This window comes from Genypterus blacodes, unplaced genomic scaffold (genome assembly GCF_046128005.1).
Source record: "Genypterus blacodes isolate CSIRO-AG114 ecotype Tasmania unplaced genomic scaffold, CSIRO-AGI_Gbla_v1 ptg000032l_1, whole genome shotgun sequence".
Taxonomy (NCBI): Eukaryota; Metazoa; Chordata; class Actinopteri; order Ophidiiformes; family Ophidiidae; genus Genypterus; species Genypterus blacodes.
In genome coordinates, this window is record NW_027466845.1 from 2,632,586 (window position 1) to 2,650,378 (window position 17,793).

Here is a 17,793-nt window from a genome sequence, read left to right on the forward strand (position 1 = left end):
GGCAGCACAGGTTCACGGAGGATGATGCATTCGGGGAACTAGTTTCTCACATTTAATAGAAACAGTTAAAGTATTCAAAGTCCATCTCGTTTAATCAATTTCTGTCTGGACGCAGGAATAAAATATTGAATGTTCTGGCACATGGACGGAGTGAAATATATCCTCAAGAATGAATCAATCAAGTTTGAATTGATATAACTGCACTGGTGATAAGTATTTTCAGAGTTATTAAATGGACACATTGCCAATTCAATTTCACAAAATCCATTGGAGCTCATTGGAAAGTGAATTCCCACTTTGTGTTTCCAGTCAAACTGTCCTTTAGTGTAATGGAGACCAGACGTTTACTGGCTGGTGTTTGGTATCTGTTGAAGTTCTTTACCGGAGTAATTTCTCGCAGATGGAGTGCTGAGGGAAAGTGTAATATAAAATCCACCCGGGAAGATGTGTGTAATTTCAGTTTAAGAGGATTAAAAAATAAATCTGTGTGAGGCTACAACTCTTATCCCAAAGCTATTTCCGTCTGCTGAAAATCAGGCAATTAGATCATATTATCGCAAATTCAGCCTCCACATCACAAGTCGGTTTATCTGGGTTCAGATGGATTTCGATTTGAGAGGAAAGTATAACAAAACCTATTCTACCATAATTATCCACAATTTTCAGCTCCCCCCCCCCCCCCGTCGCCCGTCTGCGATCACAGGACCTGCCCGCGCTGCCGCTTCCTGAGATAGTCGCTGCGATATGGCAGTGAGGAATGGCTGTCAGGTGTTGGGGAACAAAGAGGCGTCAGGGAGAGATATGCGAGACTATCAGCCCTCCAGTCTGAGCCTGCAGATACCAGATAAGGGCTTCCCCTTCAGCAAAAGGGGCTGACACAATCAAAAACTCTATCTGGCAAACACACACGCACTCATACACGCACTCTCATACAATTATGCATACAGACACACAAACAGACGATAAAGAACGTGCACGCCGACATGTTTGCCGTCTGTCTGCCTGCATGCTTGCCGTCTGTCTGCCTGCATGCTCAACTCATTTGACTCTCTCTTTGGGTTCCAGTTCCTCCTGACAAAATCCTGCATTTATACAACGCTGAATGATTTGTGCTTCACCTACACCTTCAAGTTTAAGTGCTCATGTGTAGCGCAAGAATGCACAAACGCGTCTCAACTTAAATCAGATAAAAAGTCCTTCTACTGGGGAAAAGAGTTTGACGTGAAAGTATCCTTGAAATTTCAAGGAGAAGCAAAGAACCTTTTAGGAGAAGAAAATAAGCACAAATATGATTCATTGCGAGCGTAAAGAGCTGCCAATTTCCCCGATTTCCGGAATATTTCTCCAACAAGGTCAAGTCGAAGGAATTCTTGCAATGTTTTGCAGCTTTTTCTGCATTAAAATGACCCAATTCAGAATCGGTGTTACACCAGGAGGCCCAACCAAATAAAACCCCCACAATCCAACTTCCTGGCAGATACAACACGTTATTACCAGCGGGACGTTATTGTCCCTGAAGTCATCTTCTCAGGCAGAGCTTATTCCAAAGCTGCGTATTGCCACCCATCAACTTCAACCAAAACATTTCATTTCCTGTGACTTGCACTTTTTAACGAGGGGAGACGCCGCTGATTTTACACTGCAAATTCAGCTTATTGGTCTGGAAAGGATGATTCAGCAACAAAAGAACTGCTCGCTTTAAACGGATCCAATAAGAAGTAACTCTCACCGTGACAAATAAATAGCTTCTGATGTGAAAAATCGGCGAAATTCCTTAACCTCCCGAGACCAGCACATTTATTTTGTGTGCGTTTTTAAGTTTTCCTTGCTATTTGGGATTAGTGGAGCCAAATAAAAATAAAACACTATGAACATGAGTGTAACACATTACTTCCTGTCTGTTATGTTTTCTAGCAACCCAAAGTGTTTTTATATCACAAGTGGCAGCTAAAAATGTCCGGACAAGAGGACAACAGGTTAAGCACAGTGATGAATAAATTATAGCGAAGTGTGATGTCCACCTTTGAGGACGCAGGGTCTCGGGAGGTTAAAAATAAAATCAATTTCTTGCAAAAATGACTTAAGACTTAAAGAAGAGGTTACTTGGAAGGCAAGTGCATAAAAAAGAGCAGCAGAAAATTCATTTATTTCTGACTGCAAAATAAGATTGAACAATACGATGAAGATCTGACAGCCACACAGCCAAATTTCCTCATAACCCGACACGACTTCACACTAAATTGCATTCCGGCTCATATTCCTGACAAGTAATCATCTTACCATCGTCCATGTCAGGCAGGATTATGATTCTGGCCGTGGGGAAGTGCGAGGCCAGACGTCCGCCCATGGGCACGCTGAGGGTGACGTTGAAGGTCTCCTCGTCCTCGTACAGGGAATCGTCGATGATCACCACCCGGCAGGATTTCTCCTCCTCTCCCTTGTCGAAGCGCAGCACGCTGTGATGGTCCTCGGGCCTGGAGATGAAGTCTGAGTAGGAGAGCACGGTGGTAGGGACGGTGCCTGTGGCCGTCACTGAGGGGGACAGAGGAGACAATCAGGGGTTCATGAACTCTGAGCCACATGATAATATAGAAACTATTCTTTAAAATAATAATCCAAGATGCGGCAAATTGCAACTGTATTTCATTTCCTCTGCACCACATGAGCTTAAAACTTTATCCATTATAACCAAAGAGAGAGAGTATTCATTTGTTTTGTTTCTAATTCACCATCTGCTTCTTTACAGATATCAACTGATCCAGCTGCGGTACTTTGAGTGTGGAGAGAGGAACACCAGGAGCCACAAGTGTTGACGTGAGCAAACACACTCCTCCTCCCCCTGCTCCTCTTGTATACCTTGCTGGGTGTAGCAGATGACCATCAGCTCTTGATTGACATCTCCACTTCTCCGCACAGGAATGAGCAGCTCGCCAATATCCTCTTCGATGTTGTACACCGCCGAGGGTATGAACACCGCCGACTCTGCGAAGGGAAGAAAAGTCATCAACATCAACACGTCGTACTTTATTTGATATGATGCCAGAAACTTGGAGAAATGTGTTTCATGTATTAAATGCTGTCTGGGCTTCAGATTAGAGTCGGTGAAGTAAGGATTTTTGCAATGAGCTGTGATGAATTATCAGAGGGATGTGAGGGATCAGCCTGCAAACACGAAAATCAGAGGTGGCGTTCGTTTGCATCGAAAATGGCGGAATTACACGCTAACGCCGACGAGCAATAACAATGGCCGCTCGGCTGATGCTATTTCCACGGCGTTCTCGCTTATCTACAGTAAATATTCCCATCCCTCGTCGGCGAGGAGTGATGCACAACGTAACACAATGAGACAGCCCAGGATATTGACCCGGTAAGTGTAACAGATGGATGTGGAAAATGTTATCTATGAGAGGAGAGGAGTGAGAATCCCACCGAGAATTTAACAAAATCAACAAGCCGACAACGCTGTGTGTCTCCTACGCTGTTTCCATCAACTTTTCATTGTCGTACACACCGACTGTTATTTGTCCACATAAACTGGCCCTGGGTAAACCGGGCATATGTGTTCATTAAATCTGCAGGCACAGACGTGTTGCAAAATCTGCCTAACGCATCTGTTTCACTGGCAGCTCTCCTGTCTCTTTGTCTCTCTTTGTGCTTCGGATGACAGCTCATCTAACTTTACAAACATGAAAATGAATATGCGTGATAAAAAAGACCGAGTGACTCCAAAGACCTTTGCTCTCACATCCACAGAGGGCTAACGAGCAGTTTGTCAGTCCGCTCGGAACTCTTTCAGTTTTCGCAGTAGTTTCATATTTGGATGTTTCCCTGCCTCGGCTCCATTACTATCCAGTCGTGGCTCATTCTGGGCTCTTCAGCTTTTTCTGTTCACAGTTAAAAGAAACAAAAAGCGTTTTCCCAAGCAGTTGGAGCCGGGGGCCTGACCTTGCGAGGCCAAAAACACTGAAACTTTAGAAATCACAAACACTATAATGATATGATAATATGACATAGTGCTGAATATAGTATTTGTATTTGCATTGGCGGTGGCAGCCACTGCAGGGAAACAAAGTCTGTTTAAGGCACAAAACCAAAACATTATTTTCACATCTCACGGCGAGATCGCTGCCAGTTCTGTTAATTGTCCGCCTGAGACTGATGTTTTGCTAAAGTTCCAACTGAACATATCAATTTGCATAAACTGTTGACAGAAAACCATGAAGCCCTGTGGGACACGGAGGAGCATTATCCATATTTATATGATGTAATCCTCCACCTCGGCTTTATCACACGCGACATCTGTTTTCAGAACACTGTTCATCTGTTCGCATAGCTCTTCTGCTATATTTACATGATCACAAGGTGCACTCGGTTCAACTTCACCATTTACATATTCTTTTGACCTTGTTGTCTATTCTTTTGGAAACTTCCCATGAAAGCTGTTTGTGTGATTGTCATTACGTCCCTATCTGAATAATCAAGCTGGTCTCCAGATATTACTGCTTCCTCTTGGCTTCTGAGTCTATTTTGCTGCCATGAAACATCACGGACAGATAAGAAGAGTTGAATTGAATTAAGCCAAATTCCATTTTTGGAAGCGTTCTCCTGTTTGAAATCACTCTCTTACTGACCGTCACCGGGATCCACAATTTCCACAGCGGCGACCTCTGGAAATTCAAGGGCTGCCATCACGGGCTCAGACAGGACGATCTGGAACATCTCTGAAACCTCGTACTCGCTGTCCAACAAGATCCGGACCTTCCAGGTGGCGGTGGTCTGCCCGGGGTTGAACTGCACCTGCTTCTGCGACTTCCCCCGGAAATCTTTGTCCTTCTCTGCAGTGCCGTCCTTGGTGCCAATACCTGAGACCAGACAAGGAGAAAAACGTACTTTCATATTCAAGAAATCTGCAAAACCTGTGAGAATTCCGTATTCGAGCCATTTTGTTGCAGGCTTCTCTAAGTCACGGCATTATTTGGGGGTAAATGCATTTTTTGGTCGCATCCTTGTTGCATTTTGAGTAAAGAGATAACTAGCTCTCCATAGATTTCATTGCTCTAAATCTTGACCTGTCTCAGTTACCTCTCATCATACTCAAGCTGGTGGCTGTGAAATGGGCAAAAGTGTGAATAAAGCCAATTATCTCTCATGTCAGCCTGGCCTGGGCAGCCATGGCTGCAGGCTGACTCGCTCCGTCTGACCTTCAGCATGTGAGCCAGTTGATGAGGCCCACATTTGCCATAGCTGTGATACGGGCAGAATTCCTGTCGAGCAGGAGCGCCGAAGCTGATGCAATGTCATATCACCTCTACACTGTCTTTGCTAACTGGCCGCACAACACACAGCAGGGGGGCCCGGCAGTAAACACAACACAGCTATACAACCTAGGGCAATTTTTCAGACCGACACAAATGCCGAAAACAAGAAAACTAGTGGATAAATGAAGCAAAGGGAGTAAAGGGATCTATTTAAAAATGCTGTTTGTTCACAACCGAGGGAGAAAAACCTGAATTTCACTTCTAGACTACACACAAGATCTTCAATGGACCACAGATTGAGTAATGCATGCGTTGGGCTTTGGAGCAAATTCCCATTGTGTTCTTTGATGAAAATAAAAAAGTAAGCTTTGATATGCAAGTACAGGCAGAGAGAAGAAGTCCAGGCGCATATTGGCTGAGATAAAACTGGTCAAAGTCAATGGAGCTTGAAAATTCAGCTTCTTCAAAGAGCAGCTGGGAGATGATTTACGCCGGGCTCATATACAGCACAATGCACGGATTGGATATCTCTGATCACAGCGGGTCGGCTCGCTTGATGGCGTCCGAACCTGTGCCGCCCGCACGGTGCACAGTCACCAGAAAGAAAGTATCTTCTCCTCTGCTCAGAGTTCACTCAGGTGGGGTCGGGGAGGAGATCTCTCCCGTCTCCGTGGGGTGGAACTGGTGGAGAATCAGTCTTTATCTCAACAAAGAGGCAGACAGGTGGCTGCAACTGTCAGGCTGTTCTGAGGAGCTTGTTTACGCCAGTCAGTCAGTCAGCCGGTCCGTTAGTCGGTTGGTCACAAAAAGAAAACAATTTTTTGCACAAATAGTCTCACAGCGGCAGAACAAAGTCCAAACACTCCCAGTGAGGGAGAAGTGAATACAGCTATTTGCTACTTGTGCCATGCAGGATTACACCTCGCTGAAGCAGAAACACCAGCTCAGACTTTGGTTTTCTGTTGTTTGCCTGGGGAGAAAGGTTTCTTCCACTGATGCAAATTTTGAAGGATACAGGATAAAATAACACCAACGCCACGAATAACTCAAAAATAGTTCCGTTTTAGGAAACACAATGATACCTTTGCTGCTTTGGATTGTGCAACAAAACGGCAGAGAAAGAGCAAAAGCTTTGATGAATGAATTGAAATATATTAAAACGTGGGTATTAGATAAGCCTGATGTGTTTAAAATGAGAAACAAAGGATCTGTTTGAGTCTCTAGTGTGGTTTTATGCAGCTCCTGACAATTATCTTGTAGCGCTGCCATTCACCAAGTATTCATGGCACAACCTGAATGCATCACACTTGACATTGTGCAGTCATGGCCCAGTCACACACACATGGATCGTGACTGAGATGTAATCACACGGATCATGCAGTGTTACACACACTGAGATCTTTGTTACGGCTTTTGACATAAGGTTGCAAATGTGCTCACTTGCCATAATGTGGAAAATGGAGAGCAAAGCATTTCCGCCACTTCTGCATCCTCGCCGCCGTTGTCGACGCGAACGGTCCTGACTCGACGGGAAAATCTAAACGACGTCGTCCTTTTGTGAGCCAGCGTGGACGCGGGTTCATCGCGGCCCCTCGTCCGCTCTCATCGCTTCTAATTCCTCAGGCACAGATAATGCTTGGTAGAAAGTAATATTGTGGCGTTAAAAGAACACAACAGTAATTCGGGGCATTACAACGAGGCAACGCACACTCTCCCCTCGGCCCCGAATACTGAGTGCATCCAAAGTTCAAAGTAGCATGTGTTTAATTTATAATGCGGACATTAATAAAACAAAAGCGCTGCTCCGGAAAGTCTAAACAAGGGATAATTACTCCATTGTTGCCTAATCTCTTTATACGACGCATATCTGCTCATTACATCTCCGTTCATTCTCCGTTTTCAGTGTCTGTTCTTACATCTTTTCAACACAGACGTGAAAAATGAAAAGCTCTTATTTTTATCTCCAGTATTGTTTACTTTCAACTGTGAAACATTTCATCCATATCTGTCTTCTGGGAGGCGGATTAGAACTGTGTCTACCTGCAGTATAGGATGATCGGCCTTCAGATAGATCATTTTTATTTCACCGACTCAGAGACTCACAGTCTTGATAAACTGCGCAGTGCGTGTGTGTGTGCGTGTGGGTGTGTGTGTAGGCATTATAAAGGTCAGCAGAAATCTCAGTCTCCCCTCAGAGATGTTTCATTAGTCGGAGGCCTCTTGGCATACAAAGATACAGATGACAGTAAATGAGCTGCTACAGGGTTTGACCTTTAACATCAGGTCATCTTAATCACACTTCATTTTTATAGACAGAATAAATGGGGGTGTGTTAAAAAAAAAAAAAGAAAAGAAGGCCAAAGTGCCAACAGTTACAATTCCTTCCACTCATAAAAGCTTACAGAAGCTGGGATTCTTTTAACAGTGTTAACAGTTATTGCTCATTGAGTTCCGGGCCATAAATCACCTTGACTAACATTTGGAGTGGCGCCGCTCTATTGGCACCAACTGGAGGTGACCTTTCTCATGCACACTTGGAGTCACGGGGGACGGGGTGTGGGGGATCGGGGGGAGGGATTGCCCGGCCCTATTGTGCGAGTGGCACATAAATTCCAGCCTGAGGAGGGAAGGTTAAAGGTCCTGACCTGCCTGGCCCTAAAGGGTGCCTGCTACACCTTAGGGCTGTCGTTGAAGATAGTGTGTGTGTCTGATTGAACAGCGTTTAAGGCGTCGGTCCGCTGCATACAGTACAGTGATGCTTTCCCCTGACCGCAGATCTGATCCTGATCAAATGTGGCCTTTTACTGTTGCTAGGCGCCACATAATTGACTGCAGATTACTCGTGCACCGTAGAGCCGGACACAATAACAGAAGTAAGATCAAGCCATTAAGAAAACACAGGGACAATGAATCTTAAAAAAGATTGCCTCAATAACTCTGAGCTTGACGTTTGTATTTATTTATTTATTATTTTTTGTCTGTGTGATTACTCCAGGTGGCCAGAAATAACATTTCATCTTTTTTTTTTTTTTATTGCGGACAGTTTGATAGGGAAGCTACAATGATGCATCATCTGTCAGTAGATACAATATATATGTTTCCACTTAAGTACCACAAGACTTCATTCTGGGACCACTTTTGTTTTCATTATCTGCAACTCAATAGATGTAAATCATATGCAAGCATGATGTTTCTTTGCTTTTAAGCTGATGACACACACCTCTGCTTTTGTATAAGTCGCAATAATTCTAGTCTGGCCCTTTCAATAAAACGCAGAGCAAATATTAGTGACTGAACTCTATGCAGATAGAAAGACAGCACGCCCACACGGATGTTTTTCCACTTATTTCGACTGATTTGTCCTCTCCTCAGGTGAGTCAGGGAGATGTCAACGAAGCAACCACTCAGTCTTAAAAGCGAAAAGTACTGTGTGGGTGTTTCTTCAGTGCAGCGCCTCAATGGTATCGGCGATTGCAAAGGAAGCCCACACATCTCTGGGTGACTTTTCCCTCTCATATTGAGCCTCTGTTTAAGAATACAAATTGTTCCCATGACTCTCAACTTTGAAAACCTTGACTGATTTGAAAATTGCACCTAAATCTTTAGTCAGTAATTAGGATTTTTCTATATTTCATTTGTACTGATCTCCTTACAATGGTACCAAACCAGAGCAGATTTACATACAAGGCATGGGAAACATAATCTTTATTTTATGTTACATTTACTGTTACTTTGTTTTACTTTGAGTTCTCCCCCAGCCTAGACTGACAGCTAAAATAGGGCAAGGCATTTGCAGGTGAAGCCCTTAAATTCTGAAAGCTGCTGAATGCACGAAAGGTTCACATTTTGACCCGTGGAAGTGATTTGAGAGTCTACTCACTGACGAAGGAGGTCTCCCCCAGGTAGCCTCGACGTTTCAGAACCACCTCCAGGAACTTGACCTCTTCGTCCACCACATAGTGGGACTTCTCCAAGGAGATCCAAGCCCAGTTCAAACGAAATTGCTGGTTCTTCAGTTTGTTGCCTCCTGCAAGTAAATACAGATTAAAAAAACATTGGCGCACCTCTGAAAAAGCTCCCCACAACTCATTATGGCACAACATTCAAAGCACTTAAAGAGAGATGAAGAGTCTTCCTGGGAATTCGCCTTGCAAATCTTGTTGCGAAAATTAATTGTTATTTGTTTGTGGGTTAGCAAACCAATTTATTTTCAATACTCCCTTATTAGTAAGTATTTGAGACTCCGGGCCAGGATTCAGTGGGAGGTACAAGTGGTGCAGAGCCTTTATGCAAAACCAATGGAGAATGTGCCGTCTAATTGCTTCACTTCTAATTAAGTAGAAAGGTGTCTGTTGCATGTCTGAACTGGGTTATTTTATCTGCAGGTGTTTGAAGTCAGATTCAAAGGCAGAGGCTGTAGTCCTGGAGGGCATCGCTGCTACCATTTTGACCGTACAGTCAGCGCCAAGCCACAACAGACATCAAACACACACACACAGAGAAATAAAAATATAGAAACCGGGAGCGAAGGCGCACACACACACACTGACTCACACAGAAACCATTCCCGCCCTCAGTGCTGTGCACATTTCCTGACTTATGACTATGAGGCTAATGCTATATACTCCAAAATCTGCCTGAATCTAGGAGTGCATAGAAGGAGCTGCTGCGATGTGTGAAGATGACATGGAGGGGGAAAGAGGGGGGAGTGGGGGGGATCCAGATGACTGAACCGCCAAACGTAAACAGGGTGCCGTGGTGAAAGCAGAGGAATAAATGGGGACATTGCTGGGAGGGTGCAGGGGCATTGTTAAGAGGTTTTAAGAGTTCTGCCTTTGTCTGTGTGTGTAACGTTCTCCGCCTGGCTCCACCCCGGTTGTTACGGTCAGTAAATCTGTCGCGTCCATCTGACCGCTCCACTGTATCTGTTTCCTTCCTCCACGAACACAGCAGGACCTTTCTACGTTCACACCGAGTGTTTCATTACATGTGAGCGCGCACGTGTTTACGAAGCAACCTGACACCTTGGCCTTTGCACCTGTTTGCAACTTAATGTCTCTCTCATGTATGAACTGTAACAATAACTGGGCCAATGGGACGATGCACAAGGACAGAGAAGAGCCACAGCTCTTTTAGATGGACAATTTTCATTTTGGAACACATCAAGGTGCTTTGATCGTCTTTGACAGGTTAGAGGGGAAAAACGCAGATAAAGAAAGTTCCTTCTTCTAATCCCTGGCTACAGTTCCAGTTGCCCACTAATAAGCTTTGTCAACAACGCTGGAATGAAAAACAGCTAAGAAGAGAGAATCTGATATCCCTTGAACTTATAGGCACAGTTCTGTGAGCAGACTGCAGACATACATATGATGTAATTGGGACAAAAAGCTTACAGACAGTACGAAGCTTAAGGAGAGCAGAATGTGTTCCACTGTCTGAATCTGAATCATTTACTCAGCCACTATATGCAAGTCAATATTTCTACTATTTCTTATTGATGAAGTTTGATTTATTTAATAGGTAGTGGAGTGTGTTTGTCTGCTCAGTCATTGTGCGTCGCTCTGAATAAATGCCGTGCATGCTATAGAATTGTGAAAAAATTCATTCAGGTGGTAAAATTGCAAACAAGCACTGGAACTTGGTGATAAGAGATAAAATGGTGTCTACAATGAAAACACAATTTTGGGAGAAAACCCTTTTGGCAAAACACTTTGCATAATGCGTTACAAACAGTAAATCTGGCAAACACAATGGAGGACTCACTGTTGTGTAACATGGACTGGAATATGAGGTAGCAAGTATGAAAAATGTCCCTCATAATAAAGAGAGTAATTCAGGCATTCTTGAGGTCGACCACAGCGGAGGCTTTTTGCTCCCTGTGTGTTCCACATCAGTCATCTGGAGACAGAGGACCCGTCTATGACAGGACCCCCCAACACCGTTTGGATTAAAGCCAGCAGCGTGGTGTGTGTGTGCCACCCGTAAACACTGCATGTGTGTGTGTGTGATCTCTCAGTCATGAAAGAGCCCAAACTCCACTGAGGAAATGGAAACAGAAACCGTCTGGACTCTTTATCTGAATGTCTAGATGTTGGCAGAGTCACATGGGGGATACACTTGATTTGTGAAGAAAATAAGTAATATGTGATCATCTAACATTGATATTTATGTGTGAGCTTTATCCCTTTTATTAGTAACATCAATAATGATGCACCGTACCTAATTATTGGGACTGTAAAGACCTGGAGCTCCTCCTCGGTGAAGCAGCTCTCCACTTCAACATGAATCACGCCAAACACCTGTTCGCCTCCAAGACTATTCAAACATAAAGTGCCTCTATCAATTATTAATTTTTCATTCTCAGCTACATTCAGGGCGTAAATCCATGAAAGCAATGTTCTGAAAACCAAAGGCGAAATGATTTATGTTTACAGTTAATACTCCATAGAGTGCATTGCCACGACGACGTGAGAAAATACAGAGGTTAAGAACCCATAAAGTCCTGCTAAAGCTGCAGCGCGGCCCTCAGGGAGCCGGAGAGTGAAGGTGCTTGTTCCCAGAGGACCACTTCACGCCCCCAGATTTCTTTCTAATTAAGATAAGCAGGGGTTGGAGTAAGTCCACTTCAGAGGGGCCCCAAGGAAAACACCAGAGTTAATCTTTAACCAGCACTCACAGTACTGAAGCGGAATTTAGTCAACAATATCGCTATCGCTCATGTCCGGGTCTGAGGTAGAACGTACTTCACATGCAGTACTGCAGAGGACAGGTGGCAAACGCCTATATAATACATAATATAGAGATTTTCAATTACTCTTCCTAACATCATGCATTGAATAGTTTAATAGTTAGTCACTGAATTAGCTTTGACTTCTTTCCTCTCCTCGGTTGCTGGTAATGTTTGAGATCAAAGAATTTCAGCTTTCCCTGCTCTTACCTCCCTTGTTAAGTTGTATCAGTATCACTTAAGTGCCTTAAATGTTGAATGTAAATGTAGAATGAAGAGTGTAAGTGCACACTCCATCACATCAACCACTTAGCCTCGTACACCAACCGTTTCACAAAGAGCCATGTAGCTGCGCGGTAAAACACACGCTCTGTCAGCTAACACGGTCGATCCGTGATGAGGGACAGAAACCTTTAAAGTGACGCCAAAGAATGCCAGAGGTTGGGCCGTGCCAACATGGTGCCCCTGTCTCCTCCCCGCGTACATGCAGCAGACAGTCCTTATTTGGTCGCCGTTGAGAATCGCAGGGGCCAGGATGCCCCGCGGACCCTCAACTGCTCATTCAAGCAGACAGACAGGCAGGCGGGCGGCCCTCTGCCCACAGAACCCAGCACCGCACTGATTAGCCTGGATAAACTGGGACCAGCATCAGAGTCCTGTTCAATACACACAATATGTCTAAAAATACTTCATGATCCAATGCTGCTGACGGCCATAGCGTGCCAACAGTTTCCATGATATGTGATAACTCTAATCCACTCAGACAATACTGAGGCCGTAAAAATACCAAGGCTAGACAGAGATACATCCATAATTGTGGACAGGTCCCAGAAAGTACTTGTAGTTACGTGGTGTGTGTCCCGGTGGAAGAGAAGAGCATGTGGTGGAAACTCTCAAGAGCAAAGTGTCTCCACAGATATGATTATGAATATTCATCATTCTAATAATGCCGGTGACCTTTCCTCCAGTGCTCCCCTTAGGTTCAGATTCCACCTTCGTCAACACATTGTCTCTCTCTTGATGGTTCTGGTTGGGTTTCCATTAAATCTGATTTCATGGAAACCCAATCAGCTGAATGATCCCCTAACGCCACCAAACAGGCCATCGCATTAAAACCTAATTGGTAGAAAATTGTGAAATTGCCCTTTTTCATATTCATGTATTCATGTTCCTCAAAGGATGAACCCTTTTAAAACACTTACCTAACTTTCCTCTAAAGCCCTCTGGCTTATAAGTCAATTTATCTCATCACTGTCAGACGCTTTGTTTTAGCCCCACAGTTGGTAAAGCTACAAGAATAGAGCTCCTTTCATCCAACATCCATGTATTAGGGCGGATGATGCAGATCGGCCTGTAGGGGTCACTAGTGAGGTTAAACATATGATAACAATAATACATTTGTAATTCACACTTTGTTCTTCACGCTCCGTCTTGGAAAAGAAAGGCTAAATGGCAAAGCAGCAGGTGTGTTGGAGAGAAAATCTGTATTCTATCATTACGATTTGTTTAAACTATAAAGTCAGTTTTCTTTTGGTTGTAGAACACAATGGACCATAGCAGCACACTCTCACCTCTCCAATTAAGGGGAAAGGGGGAATATGATAATCCTGCTGAAAGAAAGAAAGCACAAGGCAGAGAGAGGGAGGGAGAGAGAGAAGGAGAGAGAGAGGGCGAGAGAGAGAGAGAGAGAGCGAGGGAGTGATACGGTCTAATCACCCTAAGCCTTGTGTCGGCAGTAACGAGTGTGGAGCTGTTTCGGTCGTGAGTTGAAAGATTTCAGATTGCTATGATTTCACAGGCTCTAAACTCTTTCTCTAGCAGACGCAGCCTTCAAAGAACCCGTCTGCCAGCCGCTCCACAGGGTCCGTTCCGGGCCGCCGTGGGCTCTGTGGTCACTTTCACACAGCGGTCAGTCTATAGGGACATCTGAGGGCTGAGAGGAAGGCCAAAGGTGGTCGGAACAAAAGTGGCAGGTCAGGGAGCTTAAAGTGAACGAGGCTTTTCTCCCAGCAGGCTAAGTTCTTTAAGATTAACATCTGAACCGCACCTACAGAGTTGATTTAACCCTCCGTGTGTCTTCCAAAGTTGGCATCCGTTGGTTTCTTACATAAATTCCAGCCTCAAGCAAGAAAATCCACACACTTGAGTACTTCAAATCAATCCAGAGAGGCAAATCCTACAGTATTTGACCAAAACAACATTTCTCATCCCTTCTGATCGAGCAAAACAGCGTTAACACAGATGGCAGCGATCACTGTGGAGTAGAGACATCACTTAAGTGGCTGATCATTTTTGCCGCGCACCAACAGCTTTCTCCTTGGAACTGTCAGCCATTTTTCCGGTTGTTACTTTCCTCTAAGCTCCTGACAAACGCTTCTATCGCTCCTGTGATTTCTGTCAGTTTCGCATCTCGCAAAAATACGTGACTTGCTCATTTGGCGAGGTTGGCGCGTTACTTTCTCATCAACGCAAGCAGACGTGTTGGAGAAGGAGTTCGGCTTGGTGGAGGATTAAACCAACGGCAAGATTGATCAACTGTTATGGTGTCAAGTGAGAATTTTCCACAAGCTGCACACTCCAAAACAAGTCAATCAAACTCCAGGATCTATGATGTAAAGCTCCAGAAAGGTTTTGTGCTCTTATCGGGTTTTGTCCTCTAACTTCACACCACACAACAACAGCTCGTAAACAACATTTGATAGACACCAGCATCGATCTTCCTCCTGCCCCTGATTCCATATTGCAGTCGGGTTAGGTTGTGGTTGGCGTGTGGAAGCTTTCCTCCTCGCCTGCGTGGAATTCCCACAGCTCTGATTTCACACGGGGCTCCCACCAGTGGAGAGAGAGCGGCAGAGGAATTGGGCAGGAGAGGTCAGTCTGCTCCAACGCTCCGGCACCTTCACACACCGCCAACGGCCCGTGTCATTTCTCAACCTCTCAAGCAAAGACCATAGGGGAGAATGTTGAGATTCTATTTTAAAAAGTCATTCAGGACCCCTGCACTTAAAGAACTTCCCAAACAATCAGAGTAGAAATTACACGTGTCGACAAACAAAACAGATCAATGCGCTGCCTTTTGGACGCAGACGGGTCGATATCTCGCTGTTTTGGCATAATGCGCATTTCAATGGAATATTTCAGCCTTGACTGGAAATAATAGTTGAAGCCGAATCTAACACCTTCAGGATTAGCGAGGAAGCAACTCTAGGATGCTCGGCTCTGTGGAACACGGTGTGCGGGGCTCTGTACCCGGTCTCTGGTTCCAGCCAGAAGCAAGGAGTCTCTTGCCAAGCATCCGAGTTCGTGACTCATCCTGACTTCTGCAAAAACAGACAGTCCAGACTTGTGGGTGGGCGCAAGTTATTCTGAAGAATTTGCTCTCTTTTGGATAAGCCACAGTTCTCCACATGATCCCAGTCTGCAGGGGGATTCTGCTGGGGTCCACTGAGACGGTCTAACGCACAGACCTGAGGCGATAACACCGCACCTGCCGTGACCCGATTAGACAGATCAGGACCGAGACAGCTCGTGTCCCAGGCTGGACGCGTGAACAAAATCCTCAACCGACAATCCAAATTTTAAAAAGTGCATCCATCTATCTATCTATCACACTCCCCTCCTCTTCCTCCCCTTCATCTTCCTCATGCACAGACGGCTGTGCCTGACAACCCGAGAGAAGAAAGGCTTGTTTTTTCTTCCAGAAATCAATTAGTCGACCTTCAGGTTCGGAAACGGTCCAAAATCGCTATAAAAGTTGTTGCTGAGGGGCTTTGGTGGGATTCGATCCGGCGCTGACGTCACACAAAGTCTTTCTTTGATTGCCCTTGAGTGGCGTCCCTGCCTGTCAAAGAGGAACGCAGCCCTCAAGTGTCTTAATTAACAGGCAGCCATGCGATTTAGAGCCAAAGCCTGAAGTCTCAATAGCAAAGGGGGGGAATAACAACAAAGCCCCCAATAAGCAGCTACGGGCCTGCGGTCTCTGTGTTCACATGTAAAGGTCGCTGTGGATTAAATATTGGAGGTTTCTCGCTCATTACCAGCCAATTACGTGTGGCCGCTCTGACAGCTCCGACGCCGCAGATCCAGCTCTGACAAACGCGCTGTGACCTCCCCCGTGGAAGAGACAAAGAGGCTGGCATGAATTGGAAAATCTGCATATCCTGCCTGCACAACCGTTCAATGGATCGACGGCGGCCAAATTGTTACAAGCTGAAAACTCAAATCCCAAATCTGTCGAGGTGTGTCAAACATGTTATTATCCTCCCAAATGAAGTGATAAGCTTATCGCCATCATTAGGGCCCGGGCTGCTTTGTCCGCGTTTCCTAGAGCCTGAAAGTGTTTTGCATTGTTCCCCTAAAGCGTCTGTGTCAAAACGAGCAAGCAGAAAAGATTGGAAGCGGGTGAAACGGCGAGGAGATAAGAGGAGAAAACTGTGGAAATGCGAGAGAAAGAGAAGCAACATAAGGATGGAGGATAAAGAGGCTCCACAAAAAGGAAGGGACGCTCTTTTTCTCCTGACCTCTCTATGCACTGTGTTTGCTCTCTTGTCAGGCCGCATAATGGTGGACTGTTTGTTGAAAGCAGCAGTGTGAGGCCGTGGAATATAAAAGCCCACATCCCGGTCCCACAGACACACCAGCTCCATACTAATAGAGCCGGGGACGGGTTTGTGGAGGTTGTTTTCTTTTCAGAGGTCCAGCCTTCGTTTCAGCTGCATCACAGAGCCGCTACTCGCAAATCTCCCCGCATGCAGAGCAACGGAGCAACAAGCCGAGTGTGTGTGTGTGTGTGTGCCGGGGTAGACAGTCTGGAGGAGGTCTCGGAGTCACCTGCATGTTAACGATAAGCGCGCCAGCCTGTTTGCATTAAAGCGGATGAGGACACGTTTCCGGATGAAATCTCCCTCACTAATGGACTGAAGTCTCTCTCTCACTCACACAAACTCGGCCATCGCAAATAAGCTGGTATCCTTAGAAGACGACTTCAAAGGACGCTCCTTTCACTGTCTCCCACTCAGACGTTTTTTTCCTTGCATAACAATATTACTTAGAACTTATTAAACGTCTTTGTTGGAGGAACTTCAAAGGGGTTTTTAGTGTTGCAAAGTCAGAGAGGCGGCGGCTGCTGCAGTCGCAAATTACTTTTGTTGTTACGCCGCTGCCAATGCAAAGCGACCTCAGCTCTTCTGTTTGCGGTGACCGACAGTATAATATGACGATAACTCCACTTTATAAGTTTACTTTCCCTCTCTCTGTCTCATGCAGTGTATTACTTTTAATACCTTCCAGTTTCCTCACTGCCCCATTACGTCTCATTGTAAAAAAACTCTTTTATTGAGGGTAATAAATGCGATTAAGCTGATATGGAATCGCACATTTCATCCGGTTAAAATATCTCAGCAATTACCCATCAGAGCCAAGGCCATCATGCATGATCACCTTCATCACCCAGGACATCTATTCCCAGTAAATGTTACCCAACAATCTTTGTAAGCAACATTTTAATTAGGCTTCATGTTTGTAAAACAGATAGCGGCTCGTGTTTCCATATCCTACAGTTACACGCTTTGTAAATTAGCTGCAAATCACTTATATGATGACCTCGCTGCGGCCAATCATGTAATAAGTAAATGATTGCGTAATAGCTTTTTGAACGTAACATTAATCTCCTCTACAATCATAAATACAATGACAGCGACGCTAAAATGAATTGGAATTAAGCCGGCCAATGAATTAAGGTTGACCACAGCGCCATCTAAAGAACAGGGAATGCCCTTTAAATGTTCCCATTCACTTTAAATGCAAAAT

The 17,793-nt window shown here is 44.9% G+C and overlaps 1 protein-coding gene across 1 annotated transcript in view; it reads right to left on the reverse strand.

Annotated features, from left to right (window-relative positions):
- frem2b (FRAS1 related extracellular matrix 2b) overlaps nucleotides 1–17,793 on the reverse strand; it is a 51,209-nt gene that overhangs the window by 19,335 nt on the left and 14,081 nt on the right. The window contains exons 3-6 of the mRNA XM_076145900.1: nucleotides 9,139–9,285; nucleotides 4,632–4,862; nucleotides 2,857–2,982; nucleotides 2,281–2,532 (exon numbers count right to left, since the gene is read on the reverse strand). Of these exons, the coding sequence (XP_076002015.1) occupies nucleotides 2,281–2,532; nucleotides 2,857–2,982; nucleotides 4,632–4,862; nucleotides 9,139–9,285 (756 nt within the window). The remainder of the gene's footprint in view (nucleotides 1–2,280; nucleotides 2,533–2,856; nucleotides 2,983–4,631; nucleotides 4,863–9,138; nucleotides 9,286–17,793) is intronic.